The sequence below is a fragment of the Hippoglossus hippoglossus genome, chromosome 9 (assembly GCF_009819705.1).
Source record: "Hippoglossus hippoglossus isolate fHipHip1 chromosome 9, fHipHip1.pri, whole genome shotgun sequence".
NCBI classification, from domain to species: domain Eukaryota; kingdom Metazoa; phylum Chordata; class Actinopteri; order Pleuronectiformes; family Pleuronectidae; genus Hippoglossus; species Hippoglossus hippoglossus.
In genome coordinates, this window is record NC_047159.1 from 19,728,822 (window position 1) to 19,749,578 (window position 20,757).

Below are 20,757 nucleotides of genomic sequence, written 5' to 3' on the forward strand. Positions count from 1 at the left end.
ATCATAAGGGGAGCAGCTGTCCTCAGTCACTTTACATGTCAGCTTTTTGTTTGTCCAGACTTAACACTGCAATGCTCGTCTTGTCTTTGACATCACATTTTGACAGTAAACAGTCAGGTCATCATTTGTTTAAGTATTGATTATACTTTCTTGACTGTTCTTGCACACTGAGCATTCAATACAAACATTTTATTAAGAAGAGATTACAAGCTCAAACCCCCTGTTTGAAACTAGTGTTTTGTGAAAATCGGTAGAGTGCTTTATTAACGGTGTTAAGTGTTTCTTTGAAAAGCCTGGGCCTTATGTTAATTGAAGTAGTACACCATTTCAATATGTGCAATACAGAAATGACATGCATGAGTGTCTTGATTGCTTTTTGTTCCGTTTGCTGCCCCTGTTCTGCTCTGTAATAGCACGATTGGAGGCTTGCTTCGAGTGGAGCACTTGTTTCATGGCTAGGCAGCAGAAAACTACACTCCGAAGAGCACTTCACCAACACATTATTACTAACGAGCATGCAAATGAGTACTGCTGTTAGTATGGCGCCTCTGGGTTCGACCCAACAGCTCCGTTGGGTAGCCATACAATTGGCCGTACTAGCTTTATGGTTTAGTTTGGCAGTTTGAAGACATGATAATGTATGCTTTGTCTGACTTGGTTTCCCAATAATCATAACAGAGGAAGAGGTGGAGTGAGAAAATGACAATCATGTGTAGCAAACTGCCAAAAGTAAAGTGGATGTAGATTCTGATTCATCTCTACTTCAAGTGACACCTGAGACATCTCATCACTGATGTCTTTTTTTCTAAAAACGAGAAAAGGGTTTTCATACACATTTTTTGGGGTTTGTTTGCAGAGGCCCCAGACCTGAAACAGGAGGAGCGTCTGCAGGAGCTGGAGAGCTGCTCAGGGGTCGGCAGCACCTCCGACGACACAGAGGTCAGAGAGGTCAGCTCGAGACCCAGCACCCCAGGCCTCAGCGTTGTCTCAGGTATAAATTGAACCTCTCCAACTCTCCCCTCACCTGCATTGTTCAATATCTGTACTAAAACTACCTTTGTCTCCTTGTTTTTGTGAAGAGCGGTCATGGTGCTGGGAGGGTTGTTAACAAGCATACTGTGGGTCAGCGGGTATTTTTCTGTATGACACAGAGGTTAATACTGGTTGTCTTTTCCTTGGGCTCAGGTGGACATGTAATGTTGACATGCATGAAGTAGTATGCTAGATTAGGAAGCCAGCGGTGATGTTCCTGGCTCAGCCCACTGGGAAACGTCCCTCGGGAACCGGCCAATGGATAGTCTGTGTCTGATGATCACTCTTATCTGTGTCTTTCCCCGAACCCATGGGAGCTTACGCTACCAATTTAGAGATCCCACTGGGCTCCATTCTGAGAGAGGACATACAGCATAGTCTAAAGAAAAAATATCCTCTTTTGTTTGAGCAACATGGAACATGCGTGTTCTCTTTTCCTGACTCCCTAAAACTCTCACTGTGAAGGTGATACTAAGTTGCCTTTGTCCTGAATGTCAACACAACTGTTTTTGGGTTGTTTTTCCTTTTTTTTGTGCCGCAGGTATCAGTGCAACCTCAGAAGACATCCCCAACAAGATCGAGGACTTGCGGTCAGAGTGCAGCTCAGACTTTGGAGGGAAGGACTCTGTGACCAGTCCAGATGGGGAGGAGTCAGGCCACGGTAGGAGAGTGTCAAATCCCAGCGAGGCTCGCGGCGCCATCAGTCCTGTGTGTCTTATGTGGTCAAAACAACATGAGCCAGAGTGATCAGTCCCTGTCACTTCTACAGCTGGCACCAAGCTAAATCGCTGTTTTACCCCCCACACTTAAAATCGTTATGTAAAGTTATACTGAAGCCTTAACTACTCTTTGTTTGCCTGGTTAGGGAATCACGCTATGAGAGGGCTAGGCTATTATCTTTTCAACTGAATGAACTAAAGCAGTTTTTAAACTAACAGTGATGAGCGTTGTGCTGTGTGTATTCACAGTTGATTTAGTACTCACTGTTAATTGTCTCGTATCCTCTTGTGTCTTTGCAGGAGCACACCATCTGACATCTCCACCCTCACAGACCGACTCCTTACTGGCCATGTTCGATCCCCTCTCCTCTGCCGAAGGTAATTTGCACCTCCAGAATGCTCTCCAGCCAATCAGAGCTAGAAACGAGTATCATTAAATCCCCACCCTAATGTCATGGACGCACAGAACAGCTGGAGCCCTGCAAAATTAACCTAGAGAGTGCCTGGACCCCTCACATGAGCCTTACTTACCTCAGCTTAAAAGTGCAAGTGAAATGTCACCCGATTAGGCTCATTTAGTATCGCAGTTTATTCTCCAAAGTCTTTGTTCCTGCTTCTGTGTGTTTAGTTTTGCGGAGCAGGTGGAAAGTGGAGGTGTTTGAGAGAGCAATGGTGGTGGCTGTGTGTCTGTGGCAAGGTGAAGGGATGACAGGTTGAAAGACCTCACCCCAGGCTCTTTGGCACTGTCCCTTAGTCCCACTGTGCTCATGGCACGAGTCTGCCATTGGAAGCTTTTCAGGAGAGAGAGTCTACCCTTGGAACAGGTGGCCTACCTACACCTAGGGCTCATCTCCCTCTAACATCTCTCTTTAGCACTCTTCCCCACTTTTGAGGTGTTGTTTTTTTCTCTACTGGTTTTATTATGCCCTCATACCTGCGGTAGCCGTGGGTGAAGGTGTTGTGTTTTCAGGTTCTCTGTTCGTCCCATTGTCGCGAACATAGGGACAGAATCTTGAACTCAGGGACAAATTCATTGGAATTTGGTGGTCTAAGGTCGAGGGTAATACTTATAACATTTTAAACAATGTCTAACAGGATAAAACAATGACGTTATTACGTTTAAATTGAAAGGAGACACAGGTCAGCTTCACTGTGACAATAATAAAAACAATTCTCTGGCCATTATTCAACGTCATATCTCAGGAGTAGTAGGGGGCGATAATGACTTTATTTCACATTTGATCGGATACTGAATGCTGACACTAATCTTTGGTGTCCACCTTTTTTTTTTAGATTAGCTTCTTTGCCGCATCATCCATATTTGAAGAATTGTTTACTGTCACGGCTACAACTTTTTAAATTATTACTATTATCTCTTTCTTGCTGCTGATGCTTACACATGCACATTCCTTTCTTTTCTTTAGTTTACTTAATGTATTCTCTAGAACTTGACCATCATAATTAAATGGTTATCCCCAACTCATTCTCCAACCTTAAGCTAAACCTAATAAAACCCTAAAACCAAGACTCAACCTTCAAAAAGCCCCAAAAAGTCCAGCGAAAATACATCAAAACAATGTTTTTGTTACAAAATGTCCTCATAACTATAGAAACACACACACACACACAAATCTAGTTGTTAAATCAGAACTTATAAAGAGGAAGGTGAAAAGGCCAATACAGTTAACAAAAAATTTATAAATATTGATATTAATGATTATTTATAATTTAATGAAAAGGATATGTCTCCAATAAGAATTGGCTTTATTGGCCAATCATTTACCTTTTCTCAGTGAACTTACACAGTGTATAGTATATGCAGTTTATACAGTGGTCAAATACACAACAAAGCAGTCAAAAAGTCTAATCAATTTATATCTCTATTACATATAAATAATTGTCATACTTTGTCATAAATTCCATATTCCTATATTTAAGTCTGCTCTACATTTATTACATGAGTCTGTACAGTCATGGAAGTGGACTGAAAATGGACGGCTTGGTGGAAGCCTACTGTACAACTGTTAGGCAGCAGTTTCAGTCATATTAGGTGAGATTAGGTGACATGCTGCTGTACAGACCAACAGTACCTCTCAATAAAACTACTACTAATTTATTTAATGAAACGGTTTTAAAAGCATTTAAATATAAGTATCTACTTGGGGAAAATTCACTCAGTCTTGGTTATGTGTGTGCTGTGGGCTGGTAAATGACCCTTAGAATATTTAAGAGAATGTAATGAAAACTACTTGAACAAAGTGCCCATGGATATTTAAATATTGTCCGAATTCATTCACTAAAATGTAATGAAATTATGTCTAATTTATCTTTGTATATGCTTATGACTTGTATAACCTCAGGCTCTTCCACTGGAACAATTGTGAGGCCCAAAGTGCACTACGCCAGGCCGGCTCACCCTCCACCTGACCCTCCCATCCCTGAGGCCAGCGCCCTGGGGCCAGAGACGCGCCACTCTCTGTTCATGCCCCACTGCCTGGCCCAGGCTGAGCTGGAGCACACCAAGCAGCGCCACTCCTTCCCTGACAAGCTGGTCCGCAGCCGCAGCTCTGACATAGTGTGCCCAGGGCGTCGGCCCACGAGCGACCCCGGCCTGAACCGACGGGTAGCAGTTGAAGAGCGCGACCCTGCCGGGGCCTTCGCCTTAGGACCCTCCTCGTCCCCCAGCAAGGACTCCCTGAAAGGAGAGGTAACCAGCTGTTGTAGTGCTCTGGGTTAATAATGTACCACAGCCATTTCTGCGTTTGAGAAATGCTGCATACAAACAGCTTAAAAATAAATGGTTTCTTCTGTAGCCAGTCATAGCTGTTTTATTTAATGAACTTACCTGCAAGTGCCCAATTGTGACAAGTTCATTTCCATTCAAAGGTTGAGGACAGGAAAGACAGTGACGACGAGAAGTCTGATCGCAACAGACCCTGGTGGAAGAAACGTTTTGTGTCAGCCATCCCCAAAGGTAAGGAAACAGGGCACTGGTCACTGTAAACATTTCTGCTCTTCAAATCTGAAAAATGAACTTGTGTGCATTTAAAGGTGATCTGTTCGTTTGCAACGCTCCCTTTTACTTTTTGTTGTGGGGAGGAAAAAAGTTCTCTTAATCACAACTGGCAGGAAGCATCACCCTTTAAAGAGCAGAGCGAAAAACCAATTTATAACATGAGAAAGAGAATGATGATCCATGTTGTCCACTCCATTGCTGATGCTCCATTTGGAAAATGATGTTTCTTGTTGTTTGAAGTTACTCCAGAGACGTGTCCGAACCTTTTTCTCTCACGTCTCACTGGCTGCAGATTTATATAGACTTTTCAAAGCTAATCAGTCATCAGAGGAGCTTTAGCTGTGTAGATTGTATGGCTGTAGCCCTCCCAGCAGTGCTGTCAGCCAGCGGCTAATGGTCATTAGATAGACCTCTCTGTCATCAGCCCTGATAGATGACACATCTCTTGTTGCAGTTCTACTCTACAGCCATCTCTCATACATCTGTCTGGGAAATAATGAGCTGTGCCCACACAGAATGAGTGCTTATTACTCTTTGAGCTAATGATGTTTCTTAAGTAAACAATAAATTGATATTCATAAAATGGAGGACTGGGTGCACTTGCTAACTTAGCCGCGAAGGCCTGCACCACCAGCCAAACCTCTGTAGAGTCCACTGTGTTGTTGTTGCTCTGCATGGTGACGTGCAGTCAGTTGTCCCGCAGAGTGGCAGCCTGTGTGTGAAAGGCCAACCCTGTCTGTTGTGTTCCTCACAGTGCTGTATTGGACGGCTGAGAGTGATGTCCCAGGTAAAGCTTCGGCGCTGTCCTCATTGAGCTAGCTTACTGCTGGAGCCAGTGGCTGTGTACCCATGCTGCTTTGTAGATGTCGCCTTAGAGCAGTAGAGCTGTGATATATCATGGTGTAGCTCACATGACCACACTCCTCATCCATGCATCTGTTTGATCACCCCCTTTTTTTGGTTTCGCCATAGTACGGTGCCATTTGACTGTATGGAGAATACAGAATATCAGTGTAATTACTCCACCCAGTGTTTCTTGTGTGCATCATCATATTTTAGACTGTGTCTCTAGTTTGTCCTGTTTACACCCTCCTGTGTTAACAGGATATGCATCAGTATGATTATTTACATCCTTATAGCCTGCACTTGTTATAATAAGCTAAAGTGGATCTTTGTGATATTCTGGTTTCATTCACCATTTCATTATTTATTTGCTTTTTTCCTCAGTGAACTTCTACAAATCGACTTTATCAGTTTTGTATGATGCCATGCATTCCACATTGAGATTTTTAGTCTCAATAAAACCCATGAAAAAAACCAAAGATTTAAAGAGGCTGTCAACAGCTGACTCATGATCAGCCTGTCATCCCGTGATAGTAAAAATAGTGGGACTTTGCCTCAGTCAATCATCACGTCTCTCCTCCACAGCTCCAATCGCAGCATTTCGGAAAAGGGACAAACAAGAGAAAGATGACGTTGTCCAGGAGCGTATTTCACAAGGTCAGTCCTGGCTCGCTTAAATTAAATTAATTCCTATTAGTTGAAACTAATCCGTCACAGTGGATTTAATTTTAATGGAGCCTGTATGTTGGTAGTTTTGTCAGATGACCTGTTGCCCAGACAGAGCAGTCAAGCACAGGCAGCTGAAGACATCCTCGACAAGTACAGGAACATCAAGAGGCCCAGCCCAAGTGATGGAGCAGCAACTGGAGCTTCCTATGACGGTACCGGAGGTCAGTTTAAAAATAAAATGGCATCTGCATATTACATGCACTTGCTTTAGACGAGGTGAAAACCTTTTTATTTTGTATTTTTGTATATTTCCACAGATCTTTGTGTTGAAGACAACGTACACGACTCTCCAAGAGAAGACACTCTGCAGAATATGTCCACAGATGACCTCCCAGACTCGGCCAGCCAGTCAGCAAATCAGCACGACTCCAAGTTCTCTTTCAGGTCAAACATTTATTATCCTGCAGCAAACCACCTTTAACAATCACTCAAGACTGTCCTGTGTTCTTAGCACATACTGCATAGCCATTGCTGTTTATTAGATTTGTTTTGTTTCTGTCTCCCAGTGATGCAAAGAAGAAGTTGAGGTTAGCGCTGTGTTCTGCAGACTCTGTGGCTCTGCCCATCATGGCTCCTGCAACCACACGAAATGGGCTGCCTGATCACATGGATACCGAAGGTAGAAGTTTCTTGTACATTTGTGCTAAAACTTTGTACTTAGCCTGTTCGACTTAGTCTCATCTACCAGAGTTGAGGTGTCTTTGTCACAAATCTCCGGGGGGAGCACGGTACAAGACCTTAATGTTGGCAAGCATCCAACTACCTGAAAGTGTCCTTAAGCAAGACACCGAATCTGTTCCACCTTCACCTTCTGTTTCACCTCCCAAGGTTAAAGGCAAGGTTGAAAGAGTGAGTCCTGTTAAAAGAGAATGTCCATATGGTGTCGGTAAAATATTAAATTATTAAACAGTCAGGCGTATTTAAAATAATTGTGTAACCACATAGATTCATATTGGCCTGTCTAAGCCAATACAAACATGACGCTGCACAAAATCGAGACAGACCTCTTAAAAAAAGATAAGACTCCCATCTTCGTGCCCATCAGTCACATTGTCATGTGGAGGCGGCAGGTTGATCAGATTACAGCGACCAGGCGTCCCTTTGTGAGCTGCGAGTGTCGTCATTCTAACACTGTCTCCCTGTCGCCGTCTCTCAGACAATGAGATCGTCTGCTTCCTGAAGGTCCAGCTCGCGGAAGCCATCAACCTCCAGGATAAGAACCAGATGGCCCAGATCCAGGAGACCACACGCTGCGTCGGCCGCTTCGATGCACGCACCTGCAGGAAGCTGCTGGCTGCCATTGCGGAGGATTACAGGTAAATCTGGAGGCCAGGAGAAATTAATATCTAGAACAGCCAGTGAATCGTTTTTGCTACGTTTTTGTTGTATATAACAACATAAAAAATACCTAAAGATAAATAACAATTCCTTCTGTGTGTTTCTTTTAGAAAGCGGGCACCGTACATAGCTTATTTAACCAGGTGTCGTCAGGGCCTGCAGACCTCTCAGGCTCATCTGGAGCGGCTCCTCCAGAGGGTGCTCAGAGACAAGGAGGTTGCGAACCGCTACTTCACCACTGTCTGTGTTCGACTCCTTCTTGAACACATGGAATCCAAGATGCTTGACTTTACTAAGGGTATGTCTACATTTTCATTTTACTTGTAAGTAAGTTGTAGTAACTGAGCAGATGTATGATTTATAATGGTTTTGCTGTTATTACACAAACAAAAGGAGCAAATATGCTGTGGCAATAACACATTAAATCACGGAAAGATGTCGTCTTTATGATATTCAACAATAGAGTTCTGTTTCAAGTATTATGTGTTCACACACAGTGTCTTTTACAAGCAAAACTCACCTCACTTAACAACACCAAACAAGCAGTGTTCCTGTGTACTGTGTATCCTGTGCTGATGTTAAGTCTGTTGTTTCTCTTCCTCCCCCTCAGCGTTCCAGGGTTGCACAGCGTCGGATGACAAGACAGCAGCAGTGGAGGATTTTCTGCGCTACTTGTACGGTGCTATGGCCCGTGATGCCATTTGGCAGTATGCAAGCGAGGACCAGCTGCAGGATGCCCAGATGGCTATCGAGCGCAGCGTTATGAACCGCATCTTCAAACTGGCTTTCTACCCCAACCAGGATGGAGATATTCTCAGAGACCAGTGAGTGGCAACAAACAAAGAGCTGGACTAGGCTCTGCTGGTTTTTATCAAGAATTGAACTGGCAAAAGTGTGGAGACAACAAAGAAATGTGCTGGGAGTTGATATTGAAAATGATGTCAATCACAACACGTTAGATTTTAATATTATACAGTAATGGTTGAGGCCCTTAGCAGAATTCATTAAAGTAAATAGAGTAAATGTGAATTATAAAGCAGCCAATGCTGATGGTGGTCTGAGGTCCCAGCATGCACTGCTTCTCTTTTGACTTGACTCTAAGAGAATATTTTCTCTTGTATCTTGACAATTATACAAATTCAATGAATTTCTTTTGTTTGTTGAAAGTTTAACCCACAATAAGTCATTTCTATCCATCTGCTTCTGTATATGACGAAAAAAAAATGTTTCCCTTGGCTAATGATCCAAGTTGCTTTCTACCGTGTTCTGCTTGATTTCCTGTCCTGAGTTGTTTTGTCTCACACAGGCTTCTCCATGAACACATCCAGCGGGTCTCAAAAGTAGTGACGGCCACTCATAAAGCTCTTCAAATCCCAGAGGTATCTGACATTTTGACCTCTTGCACTGAAAGAGACATGGAGGAAGGGACCTGTCATTACGCACATCCTTATAAAGTTTAGGTTGTTTAAACCACATGTGTTTAACTTTTCAGGTTTACTTGAGGGAGGCTCCCTGGCCGTCTGCACAGTCTGAGATCAGGACCATCAATGCATACAAGACGCCACGGGACAAAGTCCAGTGTATACTGCGCATGTGTTCAACCATCATGAACCTCCTCAGTTTGGCCAATGAAGACTCCGTCCCTGGAGCGGACGACTTTGTCCCTGTCCTCGTCTTTGTCCTCATAAGGGTAAGTGGGCTCTTACTTCATTCCTTCACACTGTGCTGCTACTGTTTCCAAGAATGTCTACCTTCCATATGGATCATTTATTGACTTCTTCTCAGTGAAGATTGAGAATAATCCATAATTCCACAAAAACAACTAATTGTAGAACACCATAAACCATACCCCACACCATACCTTTGTTAACCTGTGTAGATATACTTTCCATATTTCCATATTTATGATTACAATCTGCACAGCGTTGCGTGAGGTTCTTTCAGCGGTTAATGTGGGCCCATCCCCACGTCTCCTCCCCTCCAGGCAAACCCGCCCTGCCTGCTGTCCACCGTTCAGTACATCAATAATTTCTACGCCAGCCGGCTGAGTGGGGAGGAGTGCTATTGGTGGATGCAGTTCACCGCGGCGGTGGAATTCATTAAGACCATCGACGATCGCAAGTGAAGCAGAACAGCCACCTGTATGGGCAGACTGCGGGGGAAGGAGCCGGGAGACTGGGAGACTTCCCAACCAACTGCTCCCTCTGCACAGTTTATAAAACCTGGCCCTCAGCCTGCTCTTTATTTGTATAGCTTGTACATAGCCAGAGACACTGAAAGATTACAAAATATATATTACTGTATGTATGTGGACAAATCCAGGTTTTAGCCGTGGTGAAAAAAATGGCCTTGGGGGAAAAAATTGGCAAGATGTTACCTGATTTGGATTTTTCCTTTTACCTTTGTCTCTTCAGTCATGTTTCACTTTTGGGGTCTGTATTAGGAATTTTATATACACACAGTTACCAGTATGACATTAAATCAACATAAAAGATAATCCTATATAGGGATATAGGGACCAGACTTGCTTGATGTGATCACTGATCTTATTTTTCCCCCCAGAGTGAGAGGGAAGGGCTTCCAATTAAATTACATTATAATGTTGATTAAATGCTTTGTAACGTGGGGATTTACAGTGCGTGATAAGTTACTGGTGGGATTTGGTGACTCATAAACACTGAAATCAATTCACAATAAGCATACCACTCATCAGGTTAGTGTATCAGACAGTAGGGCAGCTTATTTCATGAACTGTTTACTTCATCCTATTCCCAAAAAACCCGTGTCGGTGACAATTTGGACATAAGGGCCCACATATTTATATGAAATAAAATGTATTTATTTCTGTAAATCTATTTAATGCTTTGTTGATCTAATTTTAAACATAATGGAAATGCACATTATGGCCATTCAAGATGTCTGAGGCGAGTAGTGGCGGCGTCATAATAAACTTGCAAGAAAAGCTTGGGATAAGAAAGGCACCTTAGCAACGAGTCGCCCTCGGGCGGGGGCTTCGGGGCGATCGTGATACAGGGTCAATTCATGCACAGAGTAGTGGTGGCATTTATGAAAATACTGGAATCAGTGCCTTTGGTAGGTGGCACTCTTTACAGGTTTTGATGAGGGTGTTTTTTTATTTTTTTATTTAGTCTTTACCCAGCATAGGCATTATCCCCCCCCACCACACACACAATGGGTCAACCATGTCTCACTGAGGAACCTTAGTCCAGCCCTCGCTGCAGGAACATCGTCACAGCTCAGTTTGATACACTTGAGTTTAAACAACTGTCCCCTTTTGGATTTCTGGATCTTACCTCACAGTTGAAACCAACGAGCCTGATGTCAGTCTGTAAACTTTAACCTGTCCTGCATTGGTTGACAACAAAGTACTGGATCTTTTTTTTTTTTTTTTTTTGCACTGGTTATAAAATAGTAAAAAACAATGAAGGGAAAGGGAGGAAAAGTTGGATCTTGAGCTGCTGTGATGCCTGTTGTGGTCACGTCACCTTAATTAACACAAGCCTTCGTTAGCGAACAAAGATGTTTTAGTTTCTAATCTTCTAGCTGAGATGTCACGTGTGTCTGTGTGAGCAGACTAGTGAACTATTGGATGTTAGCTCTACCTCCTCATAAGTTCAAGAAAGGGACTCGTGTTTATGTGCACTTATATTTCTTTATTTTTTATTTTTCCCCAATTTGCCGTGCTGTGATATCCCAGTGTCATTGTATCTTTCCATTATAGTACGAGCATGTCTTTTATTATCCAGAAACGACTAAAACTCCTTTTCTCTCGAAATCCTCTGCTTCATTTTTGTGCACGGACGTGCCACGTGTATTATAGTTTTCAATAATGATCCATTTCTTTTCATGGTTAATGCCCTGACAGCACAATACACAGTAGGATAGAAGAGCAAGTAATCAACACTTTGGACTCGTTACTGACTCGCAGTTGATGCTAAAGTGGTTGGTGTAGTACATGAAGTGTGTTTTTTTGTTTTTTTTTCGTCTAGTGAGTGTGTTTGAGACGACGTGATTGGTTGACCCTCTGCCTCCTCTTGCATGAAGTCATTGAATGGTCTGTACATCCTCAGTCATGATAAACGGTAGAATAGGATTAGAATCTGCCACAGGCCAGTTAATTGAACCTGCAAGAGGACGCAAAGCTTCTCTTTGTGATACTTGCATATCAGAACTCGATTTTATTTTGCACAAAGCAGATGGCTCTTCCGATTTGACAGGGAGCAGTGCATTTTTGAAATGTCGTTTCTTTTGGCCTTTACAGTCATAAACATAAACATATTGTGATTAAAATAATATTTGAGTAGCAAACGTTAAGCACCTGACTGTTACTTTCTCAAGCTGATGAACACCCTGGGTTTATGAGCAAATGCATTTTTTACATCCGTCTGCAGGAGCATGTGCAGCAGATCCGTATGTGCAGTACATTTCCTTTGCAGACTCTGTAATCAATTTGATGAGAAAACCATGCACTGGAAAATCCAGTTGCAGGTTGCATCTATACTAATTAAGTTTATGTGATGTCACTTTAATTGGAAATACATACTGCACAAATCTGATGAAATTATTTGGACCTGGCTTATGTTTCAGCGTTTCCCCGAACAGCCGGTCGCAGCAGCTACGTACGACCCCAGTGAAGAACTGATCAAAACAACAAATAACACACACACACACACACAAATATATATATATATATATATATATGGCTGTGATATAGCACCTGTGATTTTTTTTTTAGCTGTGATCGTATGCAAACCACTGGACAGTGGCGTGGAGTGAGCAGACAGGAGCTGGTCCAGAGCTCTAATGCTCTGCTCCTTGTACATTTTCAGTTTCAAGGCTCAGCAGACAAGAAAAGAAAAAGTTTTACATCTTACATCTAATTTTCCATTTAATTGTAAGCTTGCACAATTATGACATGCGGGGAAAGCCGGTTTGTCTTTACTGTGATTAATGCATTATGTAATTCTTTAAAAACAATAAAAGAAGCAGAAGTTTTTCCATTTTATTTTATTCTTCTGTGTCACATTATGCCGTGTTTTCTCCACAGGAGCGTCACAAACGCCCGGCGCACACGCACAGCAGCGTTTCATTGTTCTGCGGCTTCTTGGACAGTTGTAGGTATATCTGTCCGACAGTTCACACAATAAGAGAGATGGTAGGGAAATTTATGCATGGAATATAATTGTTAGTGGGGGCAGTGGAGCAGCATCATCCAATCTAGCAGCCACAAATAGCAACCTCTCAGCAAACATTTCATTACTGCTGACAAGTGTACGGTGGATTGTAATTGGAGATATCCCCTCATCTAAAAGCCCTCCTTACTTCACCGATCGCCTGCTCTCTAATACTCATCTTTTTTTTCATCATAAACTTCTTGGTGGGGTGCTTTGTGTCCCCAGATGATATCTCGCAGTCGTTAATTTAAATTCAAATTTTTGGTGTGTGAAGTTAATTAGTTGCGTAAGCCAATGGCTAGATAGGCCAGATTTGGAGATTGGATCTTTTGACTATGTGGCACTTTGCTGATGTGAGATACAAGGGGGCTGGGTTTTTATTTTGTATTAAACTGCAGCACGCGCTCTCTAAGCATTAACTAATACCTGCTTCAGCAGTTAAATAGAGGCAGCACGAGGCTCACTTACATGAGGCTGTTAACTTCTGGTGTCGTCAGTGCAGAGGGGTCAAGTGATGAGGAAGAAGAGGAGGAGGAGGATGGTTTGTCTGTATCATCTGACCCTTATATTAATGCCATACTGTTGCTTGGAGATACAAACAGGCCTGGGGGTCTTCTCACCCAGATGGCTGCGGAACAGCAGATGATCAGTCCACCAGGGGCTCGTGCATGACTTCACACTGTTGGTCTGGTACCTCCTGACTGTAGGGCAGCAGCGGAGGAGAGCTGTCCCTCCTCCCCTATGTAACTGAGGCCTCCTCCTCATCACAACCAGACAGTGATCTCATGAAGACACACAGATTCCCCCTTAGACCGGCCTCATACAGGTTTAACATGTTGAAAAACCATTATGGGAGAGCGTGGATATTATAGCGATACAATAAAATGAGCAGTCAGGCCTTGCTGAAAAATAAATTCATACCACTTTTAGATTTAAGAAAATAAAGGTGCTTTCATTTTCATTTGTTTAAAAGAGCTCATTAATCAACAGACAAAATACTGTAATTAAGCCAGAGTTGGCTGTATGAGCTCATTTTCATCTGTTGTCCCTCGCCAGTGTATAAAAAGCAACCTGAAGGAAAATACAGTGACCGATATATCTATGGAAAATTCATGTGACCCATGATTAAATAACATAACATCAATTATGTCAGATATAATACAAGTATAGTAATCCAAGTATAGATAATAAAGTACAATAAGATGAATAAAGGTTCACAATCAGGTACCACAAAATACATAAACCTCCAAAAGAGCATTATTTGCAATATTGAAGTTGTTTTATCTTTATTCCAAGGATCTGTTGGTCTGTCCATGTCCATATTAAACACATAGTAAAACTGCAACATCTGATTAAACAACATTAGCGCTGCCTGCTATCTTAGTATCTTTAGTACAAAGAGTGTGTTATACACTCGGTGTCCGGCAGATGGCAGACGCACCATTCCTGACGCCGCCGTGCAGAGCTGACGTGAGAGAGACAAAGAAGAGCAGCAGAGGACCAGAGGGACCTGCAGTCTGGAGCCAGGTCTGTCCACTGTTTACTGTGCCTTCACTGGACAGGAAAATTATTATTATTATTATGATCATTATTAGTAATATAGTTAGTAAGAGTAGTAGTTGTAGACAGTAAACTTAAAGCTCAAGAAACAGGTTAATAAAGTACTATTATTTTGTAATAATTACACTGTGAGGATGTTTGTTGTTGTGCAAAGTTACTTGTGGCATTTTTACTATTTTGTGAAAAGTGTCACACAGGTGCATGTGTCCTGTTTCCTCAGCTCACATGCACGTGGTACCAGCGTGTTCCAGGTCCATGTATACTGCATGAACTCATCTGCAGATAGTGGCGGGAAATCTCCACAAAGGACAATACATACAACACAAGGCAGCAGCTCGTCAATTAAATTAAGTGTGTGTGTGTGTAGGGGGGGGGGGGGGGGGGGTGGGGGGAGGGGGGATGTCAATATTAAAACTTAAAATGAAATAGCCGCGAGGATGCAGGCGCGGACGAGGAGATTAAAACTCAGAGGGACACCAGGACTCTGTGCCTTGAGGTGGTGATACTGTAAATATGATATCAATGCAAATAGTAAGAGTGTGCACCCCCCCCCCCCCCTCTCTGTCTCTCTAATAATTTATATCTAAAGATCAACAACAACAAAAATCACAGACAAACGATTGTAAGGGAGATTTGTTTCTTGTAACAAATAACAGAGCAGCTCTGGTTCATTGGAACAGTTGCTGTAGTGAGTCAATGTTAAACCACAGAAATACTATGTGTGATAAGACACTAACAACTGTCTTAGCTGCAGCCTCATCTCAGAGCACAGTGGACCTGATGCATCCTCTCGCACTTTTACTGGGACATTAAACCAATGAGATTGGCTCTGAAATAGTAGCTGCTGGGACGCGCGACAGTTTCCTGTCCTGCTCTCCACAAACCCAACTCTACTCAGGGGGTGTCAATCACTGAGGTTGCCGCTCCTTCCTCGTATTGTGCTTATATCATTAAAAAAAAAAAGAAAAGAACAATTTTCGCAGGCTCGGCTAATCACCTGTGAGAGAAAGAGTGGGTGGTGACATCAAATTGAACCGTGGAAATGGAACAGGAATTAGATGCACTTAGCCATCACATGTTAATGGCAGCAATCAACAGCCAATTACCCGGCGTACTTGAGTACCTTGACAAGTGCAGGTGTACCCTGCAACTAACACGGGCCTCTTTCGCACATTTCCATAAATTCAACAATAAACTCCCTCTGTGATTGAGCGTGCGTGTTTCATTGAGGTTGCAATTAAGCAATATTGTAAGGGAAGTGCCAAGAGTGGATTCGTACGAGGGGAGAAAAAAAAAATCCCTTAAGGGCAATAATAACATGTATTTTACCTGGATGCATGTACATCGATAAAGTTGTAATGTGTTTATATTAAAATGACCTTTGTCGTAATTGCCCGGAGACACGCGGGTGCTGCTTATGTGTTTCAATGTTGCTAAATCAATGTTCAGAGATGTGTTGGCAGGCGGCGTTTCTTTTGTGCGACTCGACAGTGCAGTGGTGTCTCCGGCTGGCATGGCCCTCACTGTGAACATGATCCAGGCTGAAGATCTGCTGCTGATGCTGATGATCTCTGTCACCGGGGTGGATTTCAGGACTCGGTTCTGGCTGCTGCCCTGATAAGTCTAGGAAACACACACACACACACACATGACTGAGATGAACACATCAGCCGGGCGCTCAGTGCGAGGCCGGCGTCCCGGTATGACCCACTTTGATTATTCTGTCCTTAAGCAACAGGTGACGGGCTTTTCCCCCGGATGTCATCTGTGTCGTTGGCCTCTGTTCAGCGGCGGCATTCAGGACCAAGGGAGAGCTGGCTGGCAATGTGCCCGATCTACAAGTGAGCTGTCCTATCATTGACATCAAGTAAGCCGAAGATGTCATGTCTTCATCTTGTGAGAGTTCAATCCCCCTTTCAGGATGGATCAAGCTCTCTGTCGCTGGAGAGAGGCTGTGCAGATAAGTGTAGCGGCTCATGCTTCCTCCTGGGAATGTCTACAAAATAACTGTAGGGATACAGGCATACGTAATGCAGGCCGCTTTATTGGCGATCATGAAACGATAAATTGCACCATCGTGTGTGTGTGTGTGTGTGTGTGTGTGTGTGTGTGTGTGTGTGTGTGTGTGTGTGTGTGTGTGTGTGTGTGTGTGTGTGTGTGTGTGTGTGTGTGTGTGTGTGTGTGTGTGTGCACCCTGTATCCAAACATCCACATTTTCAACGTACAAACACACCCTGCTTGAGAGTTGAAGTGCGTATTGTTGCACAAGTGTTGTTTTTTTCTGTGTGACCAGGCACAGACGTGTGCTTTGTATGAGCCCTGCGTGGCCTGATACTCAGGCTGCAGTCCATCTGCTGGATATCACTGTGAGCTGCAGCAGAGCCGAGCGCTGCTCTGAGCCGCTGGCCGACAAACCCCTCTCCACAGACTCTAAAGGTTACCAACACGTGGACAGATACAGAGGTCGATCAATAAGCTGATTCAAACAAAAAAAACCTGAAATAATGGTAATTATTATAATAATTATCTTTACAAGACATAAATAAAATGAATAATTAGAATAAAAAGCAAATGTTACTCAGAATCAGAATAGGAGACACATTTTTATTTCCAACATTTTAAAAATAGAAAAAAATACATTAATATATGCATGTAAGAAAAAGGTGCAGCAAACAAGTGAACTTAAACAACAAATGTTCAAAATTAATAAAACATGTCCGAAGAGTTATGAAGAGGTGAACGCTTATCGAGTCCTACCTTCTTTTTTTTCATATTTCATCAAACTAAATTATGCTGCGCTGCAATATTCCAGCTTTCATCATAAACAGCTCAATCACAATCAGTAAACATAAACATTCACTACTCAGCGAGAGCAGATACACACAATTAAAGCAAACAAAGCATTTACACATCCTAGTTAGTGTTTTAATGTACTACTTCCCTACTACAAGTATTCAGTAATAGTAAAAGTAAAACCAAGGTTAGAATCAGGTGAAGAGGCAGAGACACCTAACAGTACTTTATATATGAACACAAGAGGAACTGAAAGCAAAACTAAAGGTTAAAATCTGATTAGTGAGAGATAGAAATCCTATTTTAGATAAAAAACACTACATAACAATTATAAACCCATTGTCAAATCAACATCATCGTTTTTATTGCTGTTGGTTAATAGTCTAATTTAAATAATGGCCAGTCAATGACTAATAGTGCCGTTTCAACACGAAGCAAACATTTTATAATATTAGATCTATTACAATAAGAGCATTGACAGTCCATTAGCTTTTAAGAATGATCTGTTCACCTGCTCCTCTTCCCTCCTCTCTTGTGTTTGCCTTGGAGCTACTTGACTTGTTCTACTTGACTCCTGAACCATTTTAATATCAGGCTGCCATGGGTTTCCTTCCTGTGAGCCCGTGTCTTCATATTTCTGTTTCTGCCCTCCCACAACCAGAGATAAAAACTGGAGTATGGAGGGAGCGTGCTGCTGCTCCTCTTTACCAGTGTATATTAAAACAGTTAGTGACCCTGTTAATGGACCTTTAAAAACACCACGCTGGAGTGTGCAGACCGTGCAAATGTCGAGGAAATATTTTGGGAGTCACTTGAAGATGATATTTGTGCAAATATTAAAAATACGAGCACCTGCATTCACTTGCAAAAATGCAAAAAATTTAGATTTTCGAAAATACGGCATCTCTGCATTACTACACATCCAGAATATTATTTAAAAAAAATGTTTTTCCCTGGAATGAATTCCTCCACACTGGCTCTAATCTGCGAAGACACACAGTTTAATGTCAACGTAATTTGTATCGTAACACGTTTGTGAATTAATTTCTATGGATGAACAATGTCAGAAAAATCAAAGAAATCCCTATAATTCAACGTGCCAGTTCCGTTTGGTTTAGTGCTACGTGCAACAGCTAGTTAACAGTTCATATTAATCACTTCTGAAATGATATCAATAAAGCAGCCCCATGGAAAAATGGCAATTAAGCATTTATTGGCCCAACGTGATCAGTGTTGTCAGAGGTCATGTGCACATGTCAATGGCAGTGTGTGTGTGTGTGTGTGTGTGTGTGTGTGTGTGTGCGTGTGTGCACATGCAGTCCGTGTGCCTGTGCATCTTAAGTCTGGTTCAACTTTTCCTCCATGACAAACGTGCCTCAGTAAAAGACGCAGCCTGTCTCGCTGCAGCAAACCTTTTACGCTGTGTCTCCGTGTCACTGGCACCTCATTGCTTCCCCACAGAGGAGTCCACAATGCTATATATTAATTAAGGGTTTCAGGAACAATAATGGTGACAATAAAGACAGTCCTCCCTCTTTGTCCTCCGCGCTCTGCCATCACACCACATTAGGAGGCATGCGAGGGGAGATAGGGGAGGAGGAGGAGGAGGGGGATGGAGGAGAGATAGAGCTCCTTCTCTTCGGAATGTAATCTCCCTGATGTTACATGGTGCAGCCTAAACTGATAAATTGCAGATTAAATGGCGGCCACACTCCACTTCACCCTGCAGCCTACGCCACACCCCCTTAGTTCCTCGCATTTTTGCTATTCACTGCCTTCTTGGCCTGTCAATTCTGCCTAATCGTGAGAGGCACTAAAACACCAGGTCTTGACAGAGCCAGATCAAGAATGATGAACATCTCTCAATGGCAAAAGACTCATGCTCCTAACTCTACTAGAAGGCTCGCATCACTTATGCAGAAATCAGCGGCGTGCCAGCATCCAGGAATTATGCCTGCTGACAGGAGATGCATAAGGTGCGCATTGTGCGGCTGGAGCAGCCTTGACAAGTTATAGTTAACTGCGGCGGTGGCGACCCCGAACACAAAGGATACAGCGGCTTATTAATGGAGGAGCATCCATGTCAATAATCCCAGTTTTTGGGCTGTGTCCAGAGTCATGCATCTTGCCACTACAAGTGGCACACACACTTGGTTTTTACCAGCACTAAAAAAATAAAAACACAGAGCCGACACACTCACAGACTTCCTCGCTCTCTCTGGAGTTATGGGCTGGAAAGCTTTCTTTTCCTATACAATGAAAGGCACGGCAGCTGGGGGGGAAAAAAATGAAAGGTGAATATAAATATCAACGTATACGTCTGAGTTTAATTATTTATGTGTTTGCTTAAAAACCCTGCCGCCTGGGGGGAGGAGGAGGAGGGAGCGAGGTGGTGGGAGGGGGGGGGGTGACCTAATCCATAAGCATGAATACAAAGAAATAAGTCATTAAATTCATAACCGCATGTTGCTGATGTCGTCTATGGAAATATTTGTAATGTATATTCTAATTTTACTGAATAAATTAGGCAGAGATGCATTTCCATGTAAATTTATTCAAGGGGAAAAGGAAGAGGAGTGTGGGGGGTGCGGTAAGATCTGCCAGATTATGCATAATTGTAGTATTGTAGCCCTCATTTCTACATCTAGCTCCGTATTGCGTGGTCATTAAATTCTAAAATAATGGCAACCTCACAGCTTCTCCGTCCTAATTGCCCCTTCCATACAATTGCCTTCTCGAGACAATATGATGAAGTGTGCTGAAGGATGTGTTAATAAGACGGCATCTCTAACCGAGGAGGACAATGCTTTGGAGTTGTACTCTCAGCGTATATATACAGAGTGGAGTGACTTCACTCACTCTGCGTCTCCCGTTTGTTCACCTTTTTGCCGTTTGATGCCTTTGAGGTGGCAAACAACTGCTCCGAGTATCGGCTCAGCCCTGACATATCAGGAGGAAACTGGGATTTCAGCTTGTCTCCACTCATCTCAATATGTGGAGAAATCAAAGAGGGGAAAAAGGCTCATTAATAAAAATATGTGTATCTAATCCACTCAGTCGTCGGGGGGCGGGGGTGGGGGGGGACTTTTTTAATGAAATGCAACATGTTACCTAATTGCGCATCTGCATCAGGAGCCCAGTATACATTTCAAAGGAATATATGCATGAATTTCAAATGCAGTATCTCTCAATTGAGAGTAGCTAGGACTGAGAGGAAGGGAAGGAGAGATCAATCTTTGTGATGATGTGTGAAAAGGGCAAGCTCCTCGCCCAGCATGTACTTCTCCTCATTACCTTTCATTTGGCAACCAAGGCATCTTCCACTTGATACAAAATAAGCAACTTGAAAACAGTGTGATGATGTGGCCGCGCTGGAACCTGCGTGTCCTCATCTGTGTGTACCTGGAAACGCACGCCTCAGACTGTGAGCTTGCACTTGCATGATCGAAGGTTATTATAATGTGTTTAAAGTGTCCCCCAGTGGACGCTGTGTCCACGCCGAGACTTGGCGGACTTATCATGAGCCGTTCTG

At 42.9% G+C, this 20,757-nt stretch overlaps 1 protein-coding gene across 6 annotated transcripts in view; it reads left to right on the plus strand.

Moving 5' to 3' along the window:
* gapvd1 (GTPase activating protein and VPS9 domains 1) overlaps positions 1-11,473 on the plus strand; it is a 28,972-nt gene extending 17,499 nt beyond the window's left edge. The window contains exons 14-29 of one of the 6 annotated variants that reach the window (XM_034595015.1): positions 857-991; positions 1,574-1,693; positions 2,052-2,129; positions 4,112-4,458; positions 4,638-4,725; positions 5,522-5,554; positions 6,196-6,267; positions 6,372-6,500; positions 6,597-6,723; positions 6,846-6,958; positions 7,496-7,655; positions 7,788-7,975; positions 8,288-8,501; positions 8,984-9,056; positions 9,170-9,367; positions 9,662-9,976. In XM_034595015.1, coding sequence (XP_034450906.1) covers positions 857-991; positions 1,574-1,693; positions 2,052-2,129; positions 4,112-4,458; positions 4,638-4,725; positions 5,522-5,554; positions 6,196-6,267; positions 6,372-6,500; positions 6,597-6,723; positions 6,846-6,958; positions 7,496-7,655; positions 7,788-7,975; positions 8,288-8,501; positions 8,984-9,056; positions 9,170-9,367; positions 9,662-9,802 — 2,216 coding nt within the window. In that variant the 3' untranslated portion in view covers positions 9,803-9,976. Of the gene's footprint in view, positions 1-856; positions 992-1,573; positions 1,694-2,051; positions 2,130-4,111; positions 4,459-4,637; positions 4,726-5,521; positions 5,555-6,195; positions 6,268-6,362; positions 6,501-6,596; positions 6,724-6,845; positions 6,959-7,495; positions 7,656-7,787; positions 7,976-8,287; positions 8,502-8,983; positions 9,057-9,169; positions 9,368-9,661 lie in introns of all 6 variants that reach the window. The other 5 variants (XM_034595014.1, XM_034595017.1, XM_034595016.1 and 2 more) reach the window with 5 other exon arrangements.
* The last annotated feature ends 9,284 nt before the right edge of the window (positions 11,474-20,757 follow it).